Source organism: Sparus aurata, chromosome 21 (assembly GCF_900880675.1).
Source record: "Sparus aurata chromosome 21, fSpaAur1.1, whole genome shotgun sequence".
NCBI classification, from domain to species: domain Eukaryota; kingdom Metazoa; phylum Chordata; class Actinopteri; order Spariformes; family Sparidae; genus Sparus; species Sparus aurata.
Genome location: NC_044207.1, coordinates 18,960,980 through 18,984,992, shown reverse-complemented (window position 1 = coordinate 18,984,992; position 24,013 = coordinate 18,960,980). Strand labels below are relative to the sequence as shown.

Here is a 24,013-nt window from a genome sequence, read left to right as displayed (position 1 = left end):
AAATCAGTCAATGATTTTTCTGACTAAAATGATTCGCAAAAAACTACACAGTGCACCTTTAACATTATTTTGAAAGTACGTGCTTTTTAAAAATTAAACTCTCTGCCACGTTTCCGGTGCTGTCTCCCTCGCCACGCCCCCTCCCATTCACTTCCTGTAAACAAAGCAGCAGCTGTCTGTCTGACAGATTCCTGTGTTCTCGCTCATTTTCTACGCTCTCCTCGGTGTTTGTGGACGATGGCTCACGCCGGGGTGGTTCTGGACAAGGACCAGTTCAACTGCTCGATCTGTCTGGACGTGCTGCGGGACCCTGTGACCATCCCGTGCGGACACAGCTACTGCTCGGACTGCATCAAGAACTACTGGGACCAGGACGACTACCTGGGGGTCTACGTCTGCCCACAATGTCGGCAGAACTTCAACCCGAGGCCTGTGCTCGCCAGAAACACCATGCTGGCCGACGTGGTGGAGAAATTCAAGAAGACTGGACTCCAAGAGGCCGGGACGCCTTCGAAGCAAAGCTTTGCCGAGGCCGAGGACGTGGAGTGCGACGTCTGCACCGGGAGGAAGAACAAGGCTGTGAAATCCTGCCTGGTGTGTCTGGCCTCCTACTGCGAGGTGCACGTCCAGCCTCACTACGAGTCCGCCGCCTTCAAGAAACACAGGCTGGTGTCGGCCTCCAAAAAGTTCCGGGAGACGATCTGCGGCCGACACGACAAGCTGCTGGAGGTGTACTGCCGCACAGACAGGCAGTGTATCTGCTACCTGTGTCTGACTGATGAACACAAGGGCCACGACACGGTGCTGGCTGAGGAGGAGATGCAACAGAAGCAGGTAATCACATCATCTGATCAAAGACAAGGCTGCTGATCACTCACTGTAACTCAGGGGTGGAGTGTAACTAAGTACTCACATACTGTTCCTGAAGTTAGTACTGAATCTTTTTTTTTTTTTTTTTTTTTAATGCCACTTTCTCTGGAACTATTTTAGTGTTGACTCCACTATAATTAGCCTACCTGACGGTGTAGTTACTAGTTACTAGAGGTAGACTTGATTATTGAGTGTTCAGTTAGACCTGATCAAATTAGTTTTCAAAAAAGCAGCAAAATCTTTATTTCCTCCAGTTTCTCAAGTGAAATAAAGTACAAGTGTAACCAGAGGTTTAGACTGTTTGCAAACACCAAATGAATCTAGTCCATGTGTTATGCTTTTATGTGCTGGGATCTTTCATCTTGACCTGCTCTGATTGAGAAAAAAACAAATTTGATGTCTCTTTCTTTCGGTTTTCACGATTAAACGGCCTTGTTATATTAATTGTACTACCTGTTTCACAACTTTAAGCGATGCAACAGCCAAAAAACGAACCCACGCTTCTCTATGTTTACCTTTTAACTAGTCAACTGGATGTTTAAGTGATGAACATTGTGTTAAATCTTGTACAAGATGAAAGTACAATTCAGTTTAATATAACCACAAAGATACTCTTTCCTCTTGAAGTAAAAGTGACTTTGATTTCCAAATTTCTTCATATTTTTTCCTCAGAGGCAGCTTGGTGACATGAAGCAGAGCTCTCAGCTGAGGATTCATCAAAGAGAAAAGGAGGCCCAGGAGCTGAGACAAGCCATTTTCTCTCTCACTGTAAGTGCCAACACACACAGTTTTGATCACTATATGCATGCTGAAAACGACTCACCTCCTGGAGGCCTGTAAACAATTAACTATTCTGTATTTGTCACCCTTTAAAGCTGCCCAAACTCAATGATCCGTCAGACATTTGTTGATTTGTTGATTTGCGTCTCCCTCCAGCGCTCTGCTCGGGCAGTGGCCGAGGAGAGCGACGCAGTCTTCACCGACCTGATCCGCTCGATCGAGCTGAAGCGCTTTGAGGTAAGGGAGCTGATCAAAGCCCAGGAGAAGACGGCGCTCAGTCAGGCCGAGCAGCTGCTGGACAGGCTCCAGAAGGAGATCGCTGAGCTGAAGATGAACGAGGCTGAACTGGACAAACTCTCCCACACTGAGGATCACATCAGCTTCCTCCAGGTAACGACACGGCGAAAGAGGTTTCACATTCCCAGGGCATTTACACCTTAGCTAAACTGTTGGTCTGTCCTGGTTTGTCATTTCAGAGCTGTCAGTCTCTCCAAACTCCACCTGTGCTGTCGGCTCTGCCTCCAGTCACTGTGGACCCCCACCTAACCTTTGGTCTGGTGATGACAGCTGTGTCAGATTTTAAAGGACTGCTGCAGGAGGTCTGTCAGGAAGGATTTGTCTGCATCTACGAGAGAGGTACACCCAAAGACTGAATTAGTGTTTTGTTTTGTTTTTTTATCTGAAGCATACTATTCTGTCAGCTCTCCTTAACGTGATGTCTCTCTTTGGTAGTGAGGGACGTCATCATTGTAGGTCCAAAAAATCCTGCTGTACAGCTCGACACAACGCAGCCCCGCGAGGGTGGAGCAGCTGAACAGATGGACGCAACAACAGGTGAGTCTGGAAAACATGTCCGTCCCCGTCTCAATGATACGATTTGGAAGTGTCGCAAAATTACTGCTTTGAATATGGGTTTTAATGATTCAGGGATGCATTTATCAGGGTCATTTATCATCTTTAAGAGCTTGTATGAATGTAAACACACCTTAAATCTTTTTTTGCTGGAATTTTTCTTCTGTTCTTGAATAGTTAATCTTTCCATTTTTTTGTCGATCAATTTTCCTAATCATTTGGACCAGAGCTTTTCAGCCGGCGACCCTTTAACAACCTCATTCCGGCATTTTGCTCATTTTGTTGGTAGGATAATTACCCCTGTCATTAGTTATGTCTGTAGGTAAGGGCAAAAATATGGAGGTCATGGGTCCAACATATTATTTCCTCTGTTTTCCTGTGATAACAAGTTCAATTTCATGTTCTCTTCAAGATCACAAGTTACTAGTGTCATTATCACGGAATAACAAATGTTGTTTTCCCGAGACAAAGGGTTAATTTTCTCGAGCTCTTGAGGAGACAAACTTTGTCTGTATAATGATTACATTACAAGAATCAAATTGACAGCCTGCTTGACTACTAAAAAGATAAAAGGTGAACATATGTATTTTTTCTTTACATTTGTACAACATTCCTTTTTTAACTGTGAAAGCTAATAAAAAAATAAACAGTGCAAAGTTTTAGCACATATAAATGACCCGGGAATGTAAAAGTCTGGTCCCCTGGTGCTTTGTTTCAATTCTGGCCCTTCTAAAACGTAGTTAGTTTAGACTATAAAGTGTCCTAAAGTAGGGAAAAAAGTCCATCATAGCTTCCCATAGTCCCAGGTGACATCTACAAATGTATAGTTTTGTCCAGCCAACAGTTTACATCAGGGTTTTCATGATTTAAAAGCCTTCTATGTGATATTAAATGTGACTTTCTGAACCTGCAGAAACCCTGTGTTGTTGGTGCTTCTCATCCTAACTGCGTTACGATGCGGCACAAACGCCTTCGTCAACATGTTTGTTTACAGTAGAGTTTGCTGAATCTGCACAAGTGGAAGGACGAGTGCTGCAGATTCTATGATAAGACCACCGGACGCTCTCTCTGTAACGGTGTTTGTTCTCTGTGTGTCCTTACAGCGATCCCTCCTCCTGGTCTAGACCAAAGTCCTGTGAGCCCTCTCAACCCTTTCCTCACTCCAGGACCTGCTCTGCCCACCTTTGCCTTCTCACCATTTGGTAAATAGAGCCCGATTGAAAATGTGTTGTCCTTAAGCTGTTAGTGTGTACAGCTCATTTCATGTGAACTACTCACAAACCATTGATCAATTCAGGGACAGAAGATTAGTGTCTTCTGCAGTGATGGAAGATATATTTGACCTAAATAAAAGCATTACAGCCTTTTCATTTAAGTATCAGAAATAAAAGTAAACAATAAGGCCACAGAATGAATACATTACTGGACTATAATCACAAAGAAAGCAGCTTTTTAATGTGATAAGTGGGGATCATTTCAACCACGGAACAGTGTATACACTGTTGGCTAGTTTAATGTATAACTAGTAATCGGATTGCACACGTTGTTCATATGTTTCTATGTAAAAATCTGAATCTTCAAACTTACTAAGCTAACAAACTGGTGGAACAGGTCCGAAGTCAGAAGATCTGTGCATAACGCATCAAAAGACCAGAACAGTTTCATGGATGTTACTTCACCAGAATGTCTTCAAATTGAGCGAATGCATCCGTCTTAACTTGTCAAATTACCTTTAGCAAATTTAATTGATAAAAAGCCCTGCAGGTAAGAGGGGAAATATGTATTCATGATTTTTCGGTGAACTGTCCCTTTAAGTTGATATTTAGTATACGTGGTGTTATTTGTAGTCATATAAGACCATCTTACTGTCAAAATCGTTCTGTTTATCATCTGTCATGATACAGATCATGTCTCAGAATGTATTTGTGAGCTGTCTCTCTCTCTCTTTTGTCACCTCAGGGTGCTGCAGACTATAATTATTTCCTCCTCTGTCTCCTCAGGCTCCAAACTCTCCTCGGGATCCAGACAGAGGCACCTTCAGCGACGCGCTCACCCCCGGAGGAAGTAGACCTATCGTGCACGTCGACATCAACACTCCACACACACACCTGCACGGGGCCGAACGTGTTTTTTTTTTTTTTTTTACCTCAGCGCTCTCGTCGGTTTAATCCGTCGGCATCCATTTAACTGCTTTGTTATGGGCTATAGTTGCACCGCACATCGCAGAGCGGGCGGTAAAGATGAGGAAAGCGTTTGTACAGGCCACATAAGATCACCTCGACAATGCATTTACTTGAAAGTATTAAGCAGCACAAAGCAGGACTGATCTCACTACATCTCACTCAGTATTCACTAACTGAATTTGCCTTGGAACTTAGTGCGTTCTAGTGACTTTTCTTTTAACACAGCTATGCTTTTATAATTATTTTCTCTCTCTCTCTCTTTTTTTTTAACCAGAAAAACAAATTATTAATTTTGCTTTATGTGTATGTGTAATAATATATTGTGATTTGTGACCTGCTATAAAATAAAAAAGCAAACACAACTGTACAAACTGAATCAAGGTGTTTATTTGCATGAGTGGCTGGTTTATATTTCATCGTGCTCTGAACAAACACAGGCTGGAAGTGTCCGATGCAGAAGTGGTATAACAGGTTGACTGCAGTGCTTTTGTGTGAACCGTCACAGGTCAGTGCATCTTATATTAACCCATGTGTGGAGAAGAGGAGCTGACGGTTGCTCTTTGCTCTATCTGGGACAGCCTTCCTCTTCCTGGTTTGCTGTGATTGGAGGCCTCCGGCATGCAGCAGGTGAAACCGGAGAAGCGTTTCATGAGCACACCTGAGAGCCACGCCCATCTTTGTACCTTCCAGTCTGTGCTCAGAGTGTCAAAATGGCAGCAGCAACTATTTCTATTGAAGAAGACCAGTTCTGTTGCTCGGTGTGCCTGGAGGTTTTGAGAGACCCGGTGACCATCCCCTGCGGACACAGCTACTGTCTGGACTGCATTGAGGACTACTGGAACCGGCCCAAGCAGAAAGGCCAGTACAGCTGCCCTCAGTGCAGGCAGGTGTTCAGCCCGAGACCTCTGCTGAGCAGAAACACGGTCCTGGGCGAAGTGGTGGAAAAGTTTCAGCAATCTGGATCTCATCCCCAGGGTGTCAGGTGCAGTGTTTGTACAGGGAGGAAAAGCAAAGCTGTGAAATCCTGCCTGGCGTGCTCCGAGTCTTACTGCGTGGCTCACCTGAGAGCCCATGAGGAAAGCTTCCACGGGAAGAGACATAAATTGATTCCGGCTTCAGATCAGCTGAGAGACGAGCTGTGCCCACAGCACGAGAAGCCACTGAGGCTGTTCTGTCGCACTGACCAGCAGTATGTCTGCTCACAGTGTGTCAAAGAGAGACACAAGGGCCACAATGCTGTCTCAGTGGTGGAGGAGAGAGCAGCTCAGCAGGTGGGTTTGATTCTTATTCCTACACTCTTAAAATGTTGAACTATTAATTTAAATGTAGGGGAGGTCACCTGTTTCTGAACAGCTTGAGTTGTAGTTAAATAGCCTTAAACTCCTATCTTTTACATCAGTGCTTTAAAGTAATACGACACATCATGTAAGTTTATCGCCAAAATTAATACAGTATATACTTGAATGTCTGTGTTTGAGTGTATGTATAGTTATCCCATTCAAAAGAAAGCAAACAACTATACTTTACAAATTGTGAAACTATTTCATTTGGAAAGTTTCCCAGTAGTTGGTGGTAAGCATGTGGACAGGTACGGAGGTTTGACACTGCCAAAATAAAGAAATAAATCAACAACTGGCTCAATAAATAAATTAATATGCCATTAAATGCACCAAATATAAATGTAGACATTCATCAATTTATAAACTGTTAGATAAAGATCTTTTTTAAATTTGCCTCTGTATTTATTTACCTTTTGTGTTAATTCAACTGCTTATCTTCTTTCCCATTTAATTTGTATTTCATTTATTGCCGTAATCATTTTAAAATGTATTTATTTTTGTATTTACATCTGTGTTTTCCTTTCACATCTCTTTATCCAGGTTGATCCTGACACACTTTATTGACATAATGTCACAGCAGTTTGTAGAAATAAATATTGGAAATTGGAAATAAAATACAGAAAAAAAAATATGCAAATATGTGTCAAAAATGGAAAACTAACTGGGCAAGTAACAAATAGATCACAAAGCTTGATAAATGCAGAGGCAAATCAAAGCAGAAATATCTATTTATGTCACATCTCATATAAGTGAATGGCTGCATTAACTTTCAATATTATTTTTGGTGCATTTAATGGCATTAGCTTGTTATTTACTCATTCATATGTATATATTTATCTCTAATTTCAGCACTCTCAGTCCTCCAGAGATAGTGAACCCTTCAACACAAATCTGATCCCGCATGAATGTGATATTGGAGACGACACATTTCTAGGTGTAGCATAAATTCTGTTGTGTTTGACAGATGTGGACGTTCAGCAGGCAGGGAGGGTTTAATGAAGATGCTGTGACTTTGACTCAGGGTTCTTAAACACATAACACAGTCCCTGCTGCTCTGAGTGCTGACTGTGTTGATATAAAACACCAAGTGTCTTTGTCTGGTGTGTTAAGATGATGGATCTTTCTCTTCGGCATGTCAAATATTGAACACAAGGAGTTTAAAAATGTGGCCTGGTCCTACGGACATGTCTTGTGCTCTGATGTTGCTGTGTCGAAAGTTTAGAGTGATAGACCAAAGGCCCCTCCGGTGCAATGCGGTCCTTTGATTGTAAAATCAAAACTTTCCCTCATGAAAGTGAAGCGTGGCAGAAATACTGGAGTGAGCAGCCGGAGGGACGGCACTGTGTGATATCCATCTTTTGTATTCTCTCAGAAAAAACTCCAAGAAGCCTCTTTGAAGTCCGTGCAGAAACTGAAGGACACGGAGAAGGAACTGAGATATGTTGTTAGATACATCAAGGTGAGCATCCAGAGCCGCTCTAAATATGTTGTTGACACTCAAAGGCGGGCTATGCATGATTCCTGGAGACCAAAAAAAACAAAAAACTTTCATCCTCTCCGCAGCACTCCACAGAGGCAGCAGTGGAGGAGGGCGAGAGGATTTTCTCCAAGCTGATCCGCTCCATAGAGAAACAGAGCGGCGAGCTGAAGGAGCTGCTCAGAGTCCAGGAGAGAGCAGCTGTCAGTCAGGCCGAGGAGCTGCTGGAGAGGAACCAGAGGGAGATGGTGGAGCTCAGGAGGGCCGACGCTGAGCTGGAGAAGCTCTCTCGCACCGAGGACCACGTTCACTTCCTTCAGGTATGGGACAGAAGAGAACTCAGTCGTTAATGTGATGACAGGCTGCTCCGACCACGTCTTCATACCTTTAGAAATAGAGATGATCTTTCATTCCTTTACCTCCTCAGGACTTCATTACTGCAGCTGGTTTTATTTTTATCTTTATTTTTATTTCTTTTAATAGCGACTCCCAGTGTGTTTCTAGAGCCTCTTATTACCCTTCAGGGTGTTTGCTATTTTTCTGGGCTCGTATTTATCAAACATTTAACACTGAATATGAGCTATGGGACACATTCATCAGGTAGAAAGGCTTGACTGATCACCAGAGCTGCAATGCAAATAATCAAGTGAAGAAGAAGAATTGCCCTGAGAGGCAAGTTAGGATTTTTTTTTTTCTTCTGGTGATCCATTTTCAGAGTCTGATCTAAATTGTGTTTTTTTTTTTTTTGCGTCTGAGGCCAAGTGAAAATCACATTTAAAAAAATAACTTTTCACTCACTCATTTCAGAAGAAAAAACTTTAAAGAGAAAAAAAATTATGTGTGGACTGCCCTATTGTTCTTTCTTAAAAAAAAAAAAAAAAAAGACAAGTCTCAACATTTCCAAAAGCAATAAACATGTCAAATTAAGAAAAATCTAAAGTATTTATAATAACAAATATAGAAGAATTAATACAAGATTGGCTGAAATGTACATTTCAAATTTCAATACTCCACTAATCATGGATGTAAACAAATCGGGATTCAAAATACTATAAAAAATATCACCTTTTTCTAGGTTTTTTTTTTATGAGGAAATAAATTACATTCACTGTGACCTTTGGAATGACCCATCTTGCCGAATTTAAAAGCTCTTTGTGAAACTGCCGTAGTGGAAAGTTTCTGCTTAATTCAGGTTTTTAAAAAGTTGATTCAAACTGAGGCATTGTCATATCTTTTATGTCACTAGAAATTATAAAATCAAGAGTCAAACTGTGTGGTATTCACACAAAACATGTCGCTGGGATCATTTTGACAAACACATCAATAAACATTAAGGGGCCTTCTGAGGAAGATGATCGTTAGAACTAAGTGTGTATTATCACTAATGTACAGTGCATAATGTTGTACAGATGTTAAACCTGTAGCAGGGAGTTCTGGTCGCATTCATTTCTTTATATTGAAAGTTAGAACGATAATATACTTTTATAATTTGGGTTGTTCAACCACTGAGTATAGAAACTTTAATTGCCAAAGATCTGTTGGGGTCACAAAGTTTCCCAACATAATGATAACGACCACATCACCATATCCCAAAAGTTCTTTGCTTTATAGCTTTACGTTATTATTCTAGTGTAGTTGATATTTTATTCACCTTTTTCCTTTGTTTGCTTCCTGACAGACCAACCGGTAACACGTACTGTCGTGATTCCGTCCTGATTTGTTGATGTTGTTACATTGCCATTCAAATGTTGTCGTCTAATTTGGTTTGTGTTGGACACCAATGCAGAGATGCAGGTCTCTTCACTTCCATGCAAAGACTCTGGAGATGCCCAACACTGACGCTCTTCAATACATGATGTATAAGGGAATGAGAGGAGCCCTGGCTGATCTCACAGCCAGTCTGGACGAAACACTTGAGAGAGAATTCAACAGGATCTCTGATAAGGGTCTGTATCCGTTACCTCTGATAAAGATCACCGTTATGTTATTAGAAATGATATACAGTGAATAATATTTGCTTGTTTGCATTTCTAGTAATTTCCCTGAAGGAAACCAGCAATCGAAGTGCCTCGGAAAAGACTAAAGGTGGGTGAGTTTTATTTATAGCTCACTTGGACATTTTGTAAACCCTCCTCCCCGCACAGCAACGGTCTAATCATAGCTCAGCAATCTAAAACTGAGCTATTATCAGCTAAATTTACTTCGAAGTTGTAAAAATGGTTCACGTTGCATTTTACAGCAGTGCCGTGGATGTTTTAAGTTGAGCTCATTTTACCTTCTTTAAATGGTTGGGTAGTTTAATTTAGAGCAAAGCATCATATTCTTTAAGAATAGAACTCAAAAAAAGTACAGTACATGGTTTCCTCTGAAGGGCAAAAAATCGTAAATCTGAAAAGTAACTAAATTCCAGATGAAAGAAATGCAGTAAAAAGTACAATATTAGCTTCTGAGATTTAGCTTTATCAATTTGATTATCCAGACTTTATTCCCTTTTGGAAATGACTTAAATCAGGTATTAGTTTTGAAAAAAAATGTATCAGTATTTATTGACCGTCAACCTCGTCATGTATCTTACAGCAAAAGATGCTGACATACCATACAACTCGGAACCGAAGACTAGAGCTGATTTTCTACAATGTGAGTGAATTTTTCTTTTTTAAGTTTCCATCTTTATGAACCAATGACCATGTGTTGGTGTCTGACGACATGCTGCTACACTGTGTGCAGATCACAATGATATAACCCTGGACCCAAACACAGCCAACCCTTATCTGAGCTTCTCTGATGGCCGAAGAGGTGTGACCACTCGTCTGGAGCCCCAGCCCTACCCCGACCACCCGTCTCGCTTCACCAGCTGGGCCCAGGTGCTGTGCAGAGCTGGGATGGCTGGCCGCTGCTACTGGGAGGTGGAGTGGGCTGGTAAAGGAGGGGTTTCTATTGGCATCTGCTACAAAAACATGAGCAGGAGTGGAGGAGGGAGTGACAGCAAGCTTGGCCACAATTCCAAGTCCTGGAGCCTGGACTGCTCTTACTCACTCTGTTCGTTTCAGCACAATAAGGAGAGTGTGATGGTTGCCGCTTCCTGCAGCAGCAGGATTGGAGTGTATCTGGACTTCAGGGGCGGGACTCTGTCTTTCTTTAATGTTTCTGACACAATGGATTTACTCCATAAAGTCAAGACTACATTCACCCAGCCTGTATATGCAGGATTTTGGGTGGGGTTGGGCTCTTCGTTGAAGCTGTGCTCTCTTTAAATGTTGATGCTGACCACACTCCCAGCGAGCACACCTGTTACGTAACCTTGTAATTGTGAGGTTAAAATATAATAAAGAAGAGACAGAAGATTGTGCTCAAAACTTAACATTTAATCTGAGACCGTGCAAGCAGAGAGCAGCAGCAACACTTTGGTGGAGCAGGTGGAGCTTAGATCTTGTTGAAGGCAGCAACATCGACACTCTGGACCTGTAAAAGGTAGAAAAATCAAAAGTCAAGGTTTATATTTATTTGAATAATTTAATGATGTTATATACTAATTTCTTGTGCACGAAGCCATTTTACTTGAGAAATAAAGCATTTCATATCAGATACAGACTATGGAAATTTTTTTTATTTTTCCCCTCGACATTTAGGCTTAGAATTTTCTGGTGGAGATTTAGATGAGAAGATTGCACTGTGGTATGGATATTGAACTCTCATTTACAGTCACTCTTATCCTCTGCTGTCCATGCAGAGCAGAGATATGGACGTTGAGAAGGTGTGTTAAACTGACCTGCTGCATCAGTTCTCTTTTTGGGAAAGTAAAACATTGTAGTGGAGGGTTGTGACTGCCAAATAACGCCACGATGCAGAGCATTAGACTAGAGGTCGATCGATAGTGGATTTTTAAAGGCCGATATAACGATAGTTTGGAGCAGGAAAAAGCCGATAGCCGATTAATTGGCCGATATCACTCACTGGCTTAATCGGTCGACCTCTACATTAGACTCCCTCAATAAGAGTCCCAGATACCAGTACACACTGTAAATGTTTATGAAGGGGGAACTTATATTTACTTTCACCATTTAATTAAGTGCAGGGTTTGTACACATTTTTTAAGGTGAAATTCAAGCACTTTTCAAGCACTTTTAAGGGTCATTTTCAAACTTTTCCAGTACCTTATCGCTGGGGTAAAATACATATCTACAGAAATATATATACACACTCATGATGTTTTTTTCACTTTTTATCACAATTATGTACATTGTATTATGCTGTAAACATCTACAATGATGTTTCATAATAGCAAAAACTTTAGAAATTAAAGGAGAACACAAAGTTTTATCCAAAAAAAGGGAAGCCACTTGGCGACTTCAGGCACACTTGCACCGAGACAAGGAGAGATACCTGAGAACACCATGTCATTTTCCTTTTTGACATAAACTTTTTTAAGTTGTTCGCTTATTCATCAGTTTATTAATACTGAACATGTCATCACTCCAAATTGCATCAAATTCACCTTCTCCTCAGCCATCCTTCTCTAGGCTGCATGTGTGATGATACACACACACACTGATTTTACTTCTCTTTGTACTAAGCAAACTATCTAGTCTGATCCCAATTTTGCCAAGACAGAGTTATAATGTCAAGCACTTTCAAGCAATTAAACTAAAATCCAAGCACTTTTCAGACCTTGAAAATGCAACATTGGAATTCAAGCACTTTCAAGGATTTCAAGCACCCGTACGAACCCTGTAAGTGGGATGTTAAAGTGTTTGTATATGCTGCTAATGCTAGTTCTCACAAATAAAATTGGAATTGGCGGATAAGACTAACAAAGTGGGAAGTCAGATGGCCGAGAAAATTTTGATCAATGCATCTCTATAAAAACAGATGTCTTCAAAGGTCAGAAGATAAATTAAGTCAACTTACAAAGTCCTCAAACTTGGTGATCTCCTCTTCAAGGATGTCTGTGCCAACTTTGTCGTCTTCAACCACACAGTTGATCTGCAGCTTCTTGATGCCGTAGCCGACTGGCACCAATTTGGATGCTCCCCACAGGAGCCCGTCCATCTGTACTGAGCGCACACACTGCTCCAGCTGTGCCATATCAGTCTCATCGTCCCACTAAGGCAACACAGGGAACAGGGACATTATCTTAAAGATATGATTCAACAAAGGATGCACCATATTGCAGCAAAGCTTTTATAAATGTTTGCCATAAAACCGCATACTTTAAGTTAAACTACAGGCATTTTAAATTATTTAGCCTGAGAGTGTCCTTGGCTGAATGGCAGAAATATTTAAGAAGATCTATCATAAAGTTCTTATACATCTTAAGTTTTTCTAAAAAAAAAGAAAACACTGATTTATTACACCAACAAATTCATGGCCTGGGAATTTGAGCTGTATGTTCCCTACATGAGAACACAGCTGCAATGGAACTAGCACATGAATATGAGATTTACTTTAGGTGGTTACGTACAGGCTTGACATCCAACAGAATTGATGACTTGGCAATGAGGGTGGGTTTCTTGGATTTCTTGGCTGCGTAGGCATCCACACGCTCCTGCTTGATGCGGGCTGCCTCCTCATCATCATCATCGCTGCCGAACAGATCGATGTCGTCATCGTCGTCGTCGTCATCTCCATTCTCTACCTGTTTGACTGGAGCAGCCTGTTGAAAACAATGGAAAGAAAAGGAAAAAAGCTGTGAGCTACTCTTATTTCTCTTTGTTTTTTAAATCTCAATTTGTTTGAATCATGGTAAAAAGGCACACAACAACAGTGATGTGCAGGGAAAGAAAGAAGCCACAGAGCTCATACTAAATCGTTCAATTCAATCACATGTAATTGTAAATAGCATCAGATAAGACAAAGCAAACAAAAAATGAAAGCAGATGAAAAAAACAACAAAGATGGAACTTAGAACTTTAAAAAAAAAGAAAAGAAAACAATTTGGCATAGCAAGTGATTTTTTAATCAATTGATTTTTTAAAATAGTGTCAACCTCATTGGCATATTCAATTTCAGATTATGCTAGAGAGACAGGTTTCTCCTCTTTCAGACATTTAAACAAAAAATAGATTTAACAGACACCTACAAAACTTTCAATACCATAATATGATAATCTACCTTGGCACATGGGACGGCTGCAGTTGCTGGGGTCTTTTCCAGAACAGCCACTCTGGTCTCCAGCTTCTGCAGGGCTGCTCTCATGGTCTCCACCACTGACGAACAAACACAATAGGAGAGTTGAGTATTAATAGTGTGCAACAAGTACGTGAGAGCCCATGAAAACATCCAAAAAACAAAACAAAACACACACCTTTGTACAGAGTCTGGTTCTCCAGCTCCAGGCTCTTCATTCGTGAGACCAGCTCCTGGTCTCCTGCATGTGAGGATGACTGTGGAAACAATTAAATGAATTACCCAGTGACAGGACAGGGTTCAAATGGTGACAAAGTAAATGCATCATCAACCAGGCTGAGACAATTAAAAACTGAAGGGAAGAAGCAAGCAAAGAAACAAAAAACATGCAAGGGTAAAATGTAAAATCTGTTACAGGACAATCATTTGAATACACTTCACACACACAATATTAAAATTAACTTCCACTATCTCCCATTAAAAGGATTAAGGTCTGATATTTACAATGTGAGCATGCAGAAAAACTCATTATCACACCAAAATGAACACATTTTAAAAAGTAGTAGAAGTGGTTTTACATCGCTGGGGGAAAAAAACAAACATTTTTTCACCAAAATATGTGACGATTGATGCCATGCTCAGGAAACGACTAGCTAAGCTTTGATCTTCAAAAAGGTAACCAAATCAACCAACCAGCACAAAAAGAAAACAAAAGTCATAAACAAAACCCAAACATGCCAGTTTAATATTTGCATGGATTGAAGTAATGGGATATAATCTCTTAATGAGTGCAGGAGGCACTAGCAGGTGGATCTGTCTCCCTTTGTTTCCAGTCTTTGTGCTGAGCTAGAACAAATGTGAGATTAGTATTGATTTACTAATGCAACATGCCATTAAGTGTATTTCCCCAAATGTCAAACTACTCCTTTCAGTTTCATTGATCAGTTAATTCAGTATTTACATGAAAGTTAAACTACATACAAGAATAGATTTTCAAGATTGAAGAAAAGGAAATATTTGACTTGTGAAAATTACTTGCAATGTAATAGTATTTGATAATTATGATCTCAAAACCCAGAAAAATCCTCAAGGTCTTAATTTTGGCCCCTGAATTACACATTATGAATCAGTTAGTGGTAGTGTATAACAAAACAGATGCAGGATGGGGTGATGGTGGTGCAGGATAGGACATCTTAGCGCTGCGATAATAGCAGTAGGGTTGGGCTGATACAGAGTGGCATCATCAGTCGGCAACAGCTGACAGTCATCAACTTCTGAAACTTGTACCATCACAATATCATGATTTCAAAAGACCCCCCCAACTGAGAGCACAGAAATGACTGTGTCCCTTCAGAGTTGCTGTAAGGCAGGAGTTATTTGTATGACATGTGGAAGAGAAAATGAAATTAAGTGTGTTGCTGCTCAATGAATGTTACGTCTCCATGTTCAGTTACATTGATGGCAGCTGTGTTTCTTCTCTGTAGGCTGCTGTTAGTGTGTTTCTCTCAATCATTCCATCATTACTTTGGGTTTTCTGCATTTAGCTTTGTATGTACTGCTAGCCTGCAAACTTTGTTGTAAGTTTCTGAGGCTTACAACAAGTTACAGACGTGGTGCAGAAATTAAGACCATTTTAAACTGTGCACAGGGATGTATGTATATGTGTGGATCAGAGCAGCAGGAAACAATGGTGGCCACAGTGGTGTGCTAATGAGCAACTCCTGACTACAGCAATTCTGAGGGGAAACACTACTTCAAACTCAGAAACACAGTAAAACAGTACATTCCCCAGTAAATTCCCCAATGTTGCACTGAGGACATCATCATATACCAATTTAGTAGATATCGCCCAACCCTGAGCAGTAACACACTCCACTCCAGGCAGCAGCAGTCACAGCTAGCACACCTTGGCTGTCTGTCTCACCCACGCTGCATGCAGGTCTGAGCAGCAAAGCTGGACGAGGAGGACTTACATTTCTGTGCTGCCGTTTCTGTGGGCGCCCTTTGGCTTGTTGCAGGGCAGTTTTCACCTGCACCCGGTGATGTACCAGGTGAAAGTGAGGAGGAAAACATGAAGACAAAAAGACGGTTGTAGGTAGAAAGTCGAATGCTACACATGCTGCAGCCTCACAGTTGTCAGTAAAAAAGATAGAAACTGATGTTGAGATCATCACACAAATAGTTTATTAATGCAGTCTTAAAATGTTAAAACTTGTTTATACCCACAGAAAATCAAATTACAAGTAGTGCCAAAATGTCAACTAATGCTGCAGGTCTACAGACCCTTTAAACTGTTGAACCACACGTTCATGCCATGGGCCGTAAAACTGGGTCTGCAACACTCATTAACCCCTTCACAGCAGCTGTTTCCAGCAAACACCTGCTTAAATATGTGTTGTAAAGCAATAATACGCTTGTCCTGATCCCTGCAGTACTATCCAAGAATCAACGCTCACAAAGAGGCTCTGCTACTTCAGTTACAATACATACATACAATTACTATAACTTCTTCACAATAAAAGCCACAGAGCTCTCCCCATAGAAAGATTACTGCTGAAGGTAATATGAGTTTCTAAATCGAGTAGATATTGTCTCGTTAGTCCTCCCAGTATGAAACTACCCTTGTTGCTGCCATGAACAGTGTTTTAATAATTCCTCCTCTGCCTTGGCTAAGAAAGCTAGGAGAGAATTTCGTACGGAAAAAAAAGCATTAAAAAAAACAATACAGCAGCTTTATCACAATTTCAGAGTGTATTTTTGGACGGTGGATTTTATCACCAATTAAACACGTTAAAAGGCATCAAGAAGGGACCGCTTTCGCAGTCAGCGTGGACAGGAGGAACAAAATACAGCTACCTATAATGCTTTCAATTGTAGTATGCTTTTTTTACGCAATAAAGCATACTTGCTTCACTGCTGCTGATATAGAAAATGTCAGTGATGTAAAGACAAAAACATAAGCATCTTACTTACAGATTGCAATGAGGATTATGGGGGAAGCAGAGACAAAAGGGAGAAAAGGCATCACGGAACAGAAAAAGCAGCATGCAATACAAGCAATTTCTTCTCAGATGCAGGCTTAAGGCTTTCTAGGACTGAAATAAGGCAAAAAAAATCCCTAAGAAGTAAATACTTTATCATCATTACCCATTCAACAGCTATTACCCCGTTTTAGGGCTGGTACACGAACATTAGTGAGTACTGTCCTGCCACTAAAGGGGTTGTATGCCTGTAGCTCGTTTATAGTACAGTACTCACTCCGCTTAGGGACTGCTGGATATTCTGTCGGGACTTAGCAATGTCCTGCAGGATGGCATTAACTTCTTTGTCCTGAAGGTATATGTGGGTAGAGCATTGATGGAGCGTGAGCATTGACAAGACAAAAGCAGCATGCAAAAGCAGGTCAGCCCTTACACCCAAGATATAGAATGACTCTTATCAAAAGATTTGAATAATTTCAAAAGGAATGAAAAAGTGGGTTCTTTTTAAAACAAGGTGCTTGTAAACCAATAAATCTAGAGGACAGCAGTCAATCAAATGCAAAGAAATGTGAGCTGCGGTTATGAAGTTGAGCCTCATGTTGCAACATAAAAGGTTACACACAATTTTGGCAGCAGACATAAGGGCACACAAATCCAGGATGACGACCTGCCCTGCAACTCCCATAGTGCAGCTGTCATGTTCCCAAGACAGCACATGTTGTACTGAAACGTGAACCATTCTAAAACTACATTCAAGAAACTACTGTCCATCCAAATAACAGGCCGACAAAAATAAGATAATGTAAATTATCCTGAGTAACCAAATTATCAAACAATCTGCTTCATTTGAAATCACAAGCAAGGCTCTATAGCCTTTTGTGAATTGAGTGAAATTAAACTAAGACCTGGAAGTTATCATACCCCAATCTCTCCATTGTTTCACAGGCCTGTTTAGAGACTCCTAGAGCTGCCACCCTTGGTCAGCCTGAGGAGCAGAGACAGCTGCCAAATCACCTGACCCCCTCTCATTAGGATGAGCCACTTCTAAATCGAGTGGCTTAACACACACACACACACACACACACACACACACACACACACACACACACACACACACACACACACACACACACACACACACACACACACACACACACACACACACAGGTCTGCTGAGGGCTGTGACTGACTATGATGTAACTATTGCTTGATCTAACAGGCCAATGACTGACATGGAAGAGTGAGCTGGGGAGGTGTTAGACAGGAGAAGAAAGAAACTTCAAGAGGAAAGACAGGAATGACAGGAGGAGGAGCCCAACTTTTTCTTGGGCTGCATAACAAAAACAGTCCAGCTTTCAAACCACAATGCTTGTTCTACCTGTGTGGAGGGTCCATTGACTCCCTCATAGAAGCGCTTCTCAGCCTCATCGTAGCGCTGTTTGTCGAACCAGATGTTCTCAGAGGCGAGGCACTGCAGTCCACTCATGTTGGTACTGAAGAGGGAAGTCAAAAATTCAGGAGAAATAAGATGAAAGCACTGATCTGCATCCAAAAGTTTATCTCCCAACTAGCAGTCATGATCAGGTGTTTAGTTTTTACAGCCAGCACAATCAGTGACAAGAACTGAATGTCAGAACATGGATCGATTAGGTGCCTGACCAAGACATTGTATATGACAGGTTACTACATCATGCAGAGCCACAGATGGAGTTGTGCTTGGAATAGGGAGAGACAAAACAAAGCATAACAGACAGTTATCATCATGTACACAGTAAATAATGGCATAAGAACAGGAATCAGTTTTTGTATAAATAAAAACAAAACAAAAAAATGCTGAAACAAACTGGGCAAACTATTGCATACATGCTTCACCTCCCTTCTCTTTTTGCTGACGAGTTACCGCAGCCGACAGGCATCTACACATTCCTCAGTCAGTGAAACACAGTTGCCTGGTCTGCAAAGACTGGATTATCAAACAAAGGGTTGGTCACTGCCCGCTAACAACCCCCTTAGTCCCGGCAGACACCCCCCCCCCCACAATACTAAACTTTTGCAATCCAACTTCTACTCTGTTTACGGTTTACAGTGTTCTTTATTTTTTGCTATCGCTTCTCATTATTTTTTGATTGGACTTATCATAGTTCTCTTATTAATGGCTTGTTTTAAAACAAATACTTGTTTTCTTTAAGTAGCCTTTTTGCTATTTTTAAACTATGTAAAGCCCTTTTAGGCAACACTTTGTGATATGAGCTTTAATAAGCTTTGACTCGACTTTGCTGCATGACCATGACCACACACAGAACCAGTTTACTATATATGACAGTACATGTCTACATTGATGGGGGCCGTTTCGGCTACTGGTACAAGTTAATGGTTCCTCAGATTCCGCCACATAGCGTGTTATAAGGGAATGTGCACCTAGCCTGGTGAAAGCTAAGTGAGGTTCAACACTCTATTGGCACTGCTTAACTAAGGGTATTATGTTTATTCTAAGTCAGTCTGACTCAACAAAGGCTCATCTATACACTTGCATGTCAAACATATCATACACGATACAGAAGTTAGCATAACTGAAAAAGGCCAAACAAAAATGCAGACAGACAACAAAAAAAACGCAAAAGAACATGATAGTTAAATAAACGGAAAACACACATCATGTCTCTCCCATTCCCTGTGAGAAAGGTGCCATACTTGTCCCATCTGGGCCTGCCTTCCGTCTCAGAGAGGCCTCTCCTTCTCTGGGTCGGACCCCTGCTGCCTTTGCCCCCCCGCTCGGTCTCAGAGGAAGTGCGATATCGCCCTTTACTATTTTGACGGTGGGGGGTACCAGAGGCCTTCACGGTGGTAACAGGGTGTCCCTGATCCTGCTGTTGACCGCGGCCGCGTCTGTTCTGGAAGCTCTGGTAGCCTCTAGTATTTGGACTCCTTGGAGAAGATGACAGTGCTCCGCTGCCATTGGCAGCACGCCAGCGTTGATAGTTGCTCTCCGCATGCTCATAGGCGCTACGTTGGTACCACATTCCCTCTGCCTGCATGCCCTGCAGGATGGGGCTTTGACCATAGGAGCCGGTACCTTCCATGGAGGAGCTCAACCACTCCTCTTCAGCCCCAGAGCCCTGTCCCTCTGACTGGGACAAACGTGTGTGCCGGCGTGGCCTCCCAAACTGGACTTTGTCTCCACTGATGATGCCTCTCTCCTGCGTGAGAACATTTCCAAGCCTGAAGGCTCCCACTGGTGCAGCAGGCTGAGGGGCTTCTCCATGCTGATAGTTGGGAAAAGACTGATCCATTTCTCTTTTAAAGGGGTCTCTTCTTTATTCACTTTTGTTTCAGGTTTATGAGGAGAGAAAAGAAGCAACAGGTGGAAGCTAAAGCCGTTAGCTCAGTGTGTCATTAGCATCACAAAGGAACGTTACTGGTTAGACACATCAACGAAAGCTCATAAAACAGCTGATATGTGATGCCAATGTGATCTTGAGGGCAAGAGGCACTGGATTGATCAAAAAGCTTAAATTTCCCATTTCCCTGAATGAGCGGTACATGACTGTAAGAATGAACCTGAGAATGTAGAGGGCCTCGTTTGTGCAAGATTTTAGAATGAGGAATAATGCCCCCAAAAGTTAACAGTTTATCAGATCAATCTCACATTGGACTTTTCAAATGCAAAGCCAAAACAAACAATGCAAAATGTAATGTGGCTAACACACATACCAGATATGAATGGCCAACATTTAAGGTTAGGTTTTTTTTTTTTTTTTTTCAATCAGGGAGCACTGAAATTTTAATTTGAAACACCCAGTTAATGACAGGTGTGGTGAAACATTAGAAGGTTATCCTTTCAAAACACACAGCAGCTGTGTCCAATTAACAAAGAAGCACTGTTTTAACATTAAATGTGTCAAGACGTTGCTTTTGTTACATTCCAAAAACCCAACCTGTGCAACACCGTCTGCCTCACCTTCGTTTTGGCATGCTGCAGGATAATGCACACTACCTATTGTGGGATGGAATATTTAAATAATTCAAAGTAATTGCTGAAATTTGAATTACATGAAAATAAATCAAGCATCATTACAGACAATAGCAGCGCTACCTTTAGACAAGCAGCCAAACATGACAACCAAGAGACACCATTTACATTGGAAAAGCAGTTGTTTTTTTCAGTTCATGCATGAAAAAAAATACATAAAAACAATAATAAATAAATAACTTGCAAGCACTTTCAGTGCAGATATACACTCAGTTGCCACTTTATTAAGAACACCTAGCTAAAACTATAGCAGATTAATACAAAAGCCTGGCAGTAATTTCTACCTGAAGAGGTGCTGATTCAAATTTATTTAAGTTTTTGCTTCTGAATTGCAGTGTGTTAATCTTAGATGACTTATTAAAGCTGAAACGCTTCAGAAAACCCTATTGTCTGGGTCACTTTTCGAACAAAAATGCCAAACATATGCTTGTACCAACTTCCTGAATGCGAGTATTTTCTGACAGTCTGTTTTTGTTGCAGTTTACATTAAAGATTGTTGGTTCTTTTGACAATTAGTAGTACAAAATGAGCAATGTGAATAGTCATCTAGAGCTCTGGGAATTTTTATGGACAGTTTTTAAAACTCTTTTTTTTTTATTTTACAGAAAAAGATTGACTAATTATTCTACCAATTAAGGGAGTTGCAGCCCTACTTTGAATACACTTGTGAGATTAGATGAAATAAGGGTAACACCACTCAAGGGCTATATGATTCAACAGCAACACTAAGTACAGCCTCCAAAATCAGGGGCCGACTGATATGGCTTTTTGAGGGCTGATACTGATTATTAGTAATCAAGGACACTGATAACTGCAACTGATATACATTTACAGAAAAAATAAAAATCTTGTATCGAGAATATTGAAGAATAACCTGTCATCAACCACAATGTACTCAAGCACCGTACTTGTGTACAATTTGGAGGTACTTTGCTACTGCATTTCCATTTTCTACTACTTCATACATTCATTCCACTTTCACTTGGTAGCGTTAGCAAGCAAATTCAGATTATTCAGTGCCGATAGGCTACTACTCCTGACATCAGATAGCGTTGTGGACACTGAGAACAAAGATTGGTGCCCGCTAACAGAAATAGGATGCTGCATCAGAACAAAAGCACCGCGTTTTTAGTTTTGTTTTACATTGTCTCAATTTATTGGCAGTGGGTTAGAAGAATGAGGAATTTACTGCAGGGCTGCTGTATTGTATTGCATGGCACTAGTTTGGGCCAGGTGCAAGTTAACCAATAAACCTGCAACTGAGTGTAAAACACTTCCATTACACCATATGACAGCAATAAACCAGTGCATGTGCTTGAGCATCAGCTAAAATGCAGCTTCAACATCAATACTTACCTTTAGTGCCTGGAATGCGACATGGAAATGGGAGACAATGACAAAACAATTCTATGAACTACAAACCTTAACATTATGAGGAATGCTAACATGAAGGCAACGTGAAGTTAAAAGTTAGAATATTAGTACTGGGACACAGCTTAAAAAACAAAACAAAAAAACCCACAACTTCCCAACAATTTGTCATTTCAGATTCACTTAAGTAACTCATATTAATTACCCGTCAAAAATGTGTCAAGTGCAGCAGTTAAAGTTACATTAATGATAGAGATTCGTGTTGTCTCATCAGTTGGTTGCTCAACAGACACTAGCTAAAGTTAGGATTTGTTACGTTGAGTTTTTGACAGCCTCAGCAACTAGTAGTTCCGTTGACCACGTGGCGTTTGAAAACTAAAATTTCAGAGTAGTTTATGGGTTTTTACAACAGTACACTTTGTATTAGGTTCTGGGTCACAAAATACAACGTTGCTGCACTTACTCTTTGCTTTATTCGACGTTTTATGGCTCAGTAACCGTCACTTGGCGTGCCGCCTCGGCTGTAATCCGACGGGAGAAGAGAGCTAGCGGCGAAGGGCTGCCAGTATTCTTCAGTGACAGAAGGGGGGCCAACAATGTCTTTATCGATGATTTACGCGTTCATTTAATGTAAATGATATTCATGATACCATACAAACACACAATAAAATACGTAGTTTATTTAAATCCTTAAGATAAAAGGGAAACCATGTTTTTGCAACGAATAACGCCATTCCCTAAGATTGGTATGATCCATTTTGGTTAAAGACTCCATTTCCCATGATTCCAGGGGACCGGTAGTTAACAGGGAGCTGTGAGTGGTTATTCTCATGATGTTTTGACAGGCTGGTGGTTCATGGGCCCACCAGCCTCCTACTTACATAACTGTGATACTGATTTTATGTGTGGTCTCAACAATGACGCACTGCTGCTTTTGTTTTTAGTTTTAACAGACCTCTGTTACTACATCTCTTAAAATAAAACTGGATGAAATGTTACAAAGTTTAAGTTTAGATCAGGTGATGAAAAACAAATATGTTTTTAATTCCATTGTCCTGCAGAGGGCAGACTAATCGAGCTAAATTCAACTGACCATAAACAGAGAAACTATGCAAGACTACGAAATATTGTTAATGATATTTCTATAGAACAGAGAAAAAAGACAATCAACCAACAACAACAATTCCTAATTATTGTTATGATGAGTTGTTGTTGTTGTGATGATGATGATTATTAATGAAATAGATAATAATAATAATAATAATAATAATAATAATAATAATAATAGTTGTTGTTGTTGTTGTTGTTGTATTTACAGGTTAATATTTCCACACTATTCCAGACTTTTTAAAGATCTTTATTATAAGGTCAATATAAAGATGTGATGAGTGGTTTAATGAGTAGATTTGACAGGATTTGGGACAGAAAAAAACAACCAAAAAAAACAAACAAACATACAGTTTATGAAATAAAATAGAGGTCGGTCAGTCAGTCAGGGCCAAAAATGTTCCTCCTGAAAGTGTTTAGGAGCCCATTTCAGGCCATTTGGGGTTGAAGGGTAAACTGACTTCAGTCATTGACTGTGTAGTCAATTTCCCATAATATTTCTCCAGGAGGTGTTTCGGAGCATGTTTCAGACTGTTTGGAGTCCACTAGTACCTATATGTAGTGACACTTTTTTTTTCGAAAGTTTTGCAAAAGTTGTACTTTTCTGTCAGAGGCAGTAAACTGACTTCAGTCAATAACTGAGGGTTAGACCTAAGCATATTCTAACATTTGACCTTGTGTCAAATCAATTCCTTTATAGGTTACTTGATAAATTTCTTTGCACTTTCTTCCAGATGTTTCACTTTATCACAGATTCATTACATGTCACTGCAGCAAAGTAGAGAAATCTCACTTCAAAATCACCTCCAAAATGAAAAATGACTGAGGATTAGACCTAAGCTGTTTGTGAAAAATAGAAATTCCACCCAAAAGCTCCTCCAGAATGTGTTTAGGGG

At 40.7% G+C, this 24,013-nt stretch overlaps 2 protein-coding genes across 17 annotated transcripts; one reads left to right on the top strand and one right to left on the bottom strand.

Moving 5' to 3' along the window:
* The first annotated feature begins 122 nt into the window (after positions 1 to 122).
* LOC115572386 (E3 ubiquitin/ISG15 ligase TRIM25-like) lies at positions 123 to 11,085 on the top strand. Its single transcript, XM_030402396.1, has 15 exons — positions 123 to 834; positions 1,543 to 1,638; positions 1,807 to 2,040; positions 2,127 to 2,286; positions 2,383 to 2,484; positions 3,606 to 3,704; positions 4,503 to 4,566; positions 4,711 to 4,753; positions 5,351 to 5,956; positions 7,398 to 7,484; positions 7,589 to 7,822; positions 9,289 to 9,448; positions 9,537 to 9,587; positions 10,080 to 10,139; positions 10,230 to 11,085. Exons 1-15 carry the CDS (start codon positions 238 to 240, stop codon positions 10,754 to 10,756), a joined length of 3,120 nt encoding a protein of 1,039 aa, XP_030258256.1. The 5' UTR covers positions 123 to 237; the 3' UTR covers positions 10,757 to 11,085.
* Positions 10,847 to 22,625, bottom strand: eef1da (eukaryotic translation elongation factor 1 delta a (guanine nucleotide exchange protein)). 16 transcript variants are annotated; one of them, XM_030402145.1, is made up of 11 exons: positions 22,474 to 22,590; positions 21,996 to 22,004; positions 19,301 to 19,930; positions 17,988 to 18,102; positions 16,887 to 16,958; positions 15,602 to 15,658; positions 13,807 to 13,885; positions 13,614 to 13,708; positions 12,964 to 13,155; positions 12,411 to 12,605; positions 10,847 to 10,964 (listed from the first exon to the last, which is right to left on the bottom strand). In XM_030402145.1, the coding sequence occupies exons 3-11, from the start codon at positions 19,897 to 19,899 to the stop codon at positions 10,926 to 10,928; spliced, it is 1,443 nt and encodes a 480-aa protein (XP_030258005.1). In that variant the 5' UTR covers positions 19,900 to 19,930; positions 21,996 to 22,004; positions 22,474 to 22,590; the 3' UTR covers positions 10,847 to 10,925. The 16 variants fall into 16 exon arrangements, with proteins under 16 accessions (XP_030258005.1, XP_030258010.1, XP_030258006.1 ...); XM_030402150.1 differs by lacking the exon at positions 19,301 to 19,930 and adding an exon at positions 20,568 to 20,603 and having other exon boundaries at positions 22,474 to 22,540; XM_030402146.1 differs by lacking the exon at positions 15,602 to 15,658.
* Positions 22,626 to 24,013: the final 1,388 nt, after the last annotated feature.

Excerpts from the sequence above, each read along its gene's own strand:
- eef1da (XM_030402145.1), bottom strand. The coding sequence starts at position 19,899 with ATGGATCAGTCTTTTCCCAACTATCAGCATGGAGAAGCCCCTCAGCCT. Across the intron at positions 18,103-19,300 it reads GGCAGGCCCAGATGGGACAA|TACCAACATGAGTGGACTGC; the intron begins GTATGGCACCTT and ends TTCCCTCTTCAG. Across the intron at positions 13,886-15,601 it reads AGAAACGGCAGCACAGAAAT|TCATCCTCACATGCAGGAGA; the intron begins GTAAGTCCTCCT and ends TTGTTTCCACAG.
- LOC115572386 (XM_030402396.1), top strand. The coding sequence starts at position 238 with ATGGCTCACGCCGGGGTGGTTCTGGACAAGGACCAGTTCAACTGCTCG. Across the intron at positions 2,041-2,126 it reads ATCACATCAGCTTCCTCCAG|AGCTGTCAGTCTCTCCAAAC; the intron begins GTAACGACACGG and ends TTGTCATTTCAG. Across the intron at positions 10,140-10,229 it reads TAGAGCTGATTTTCTACAAT|ATCACAATGATATAACCCTG; the intron begins GTGAGTGAATTT and ends CACTGTGTGCAG.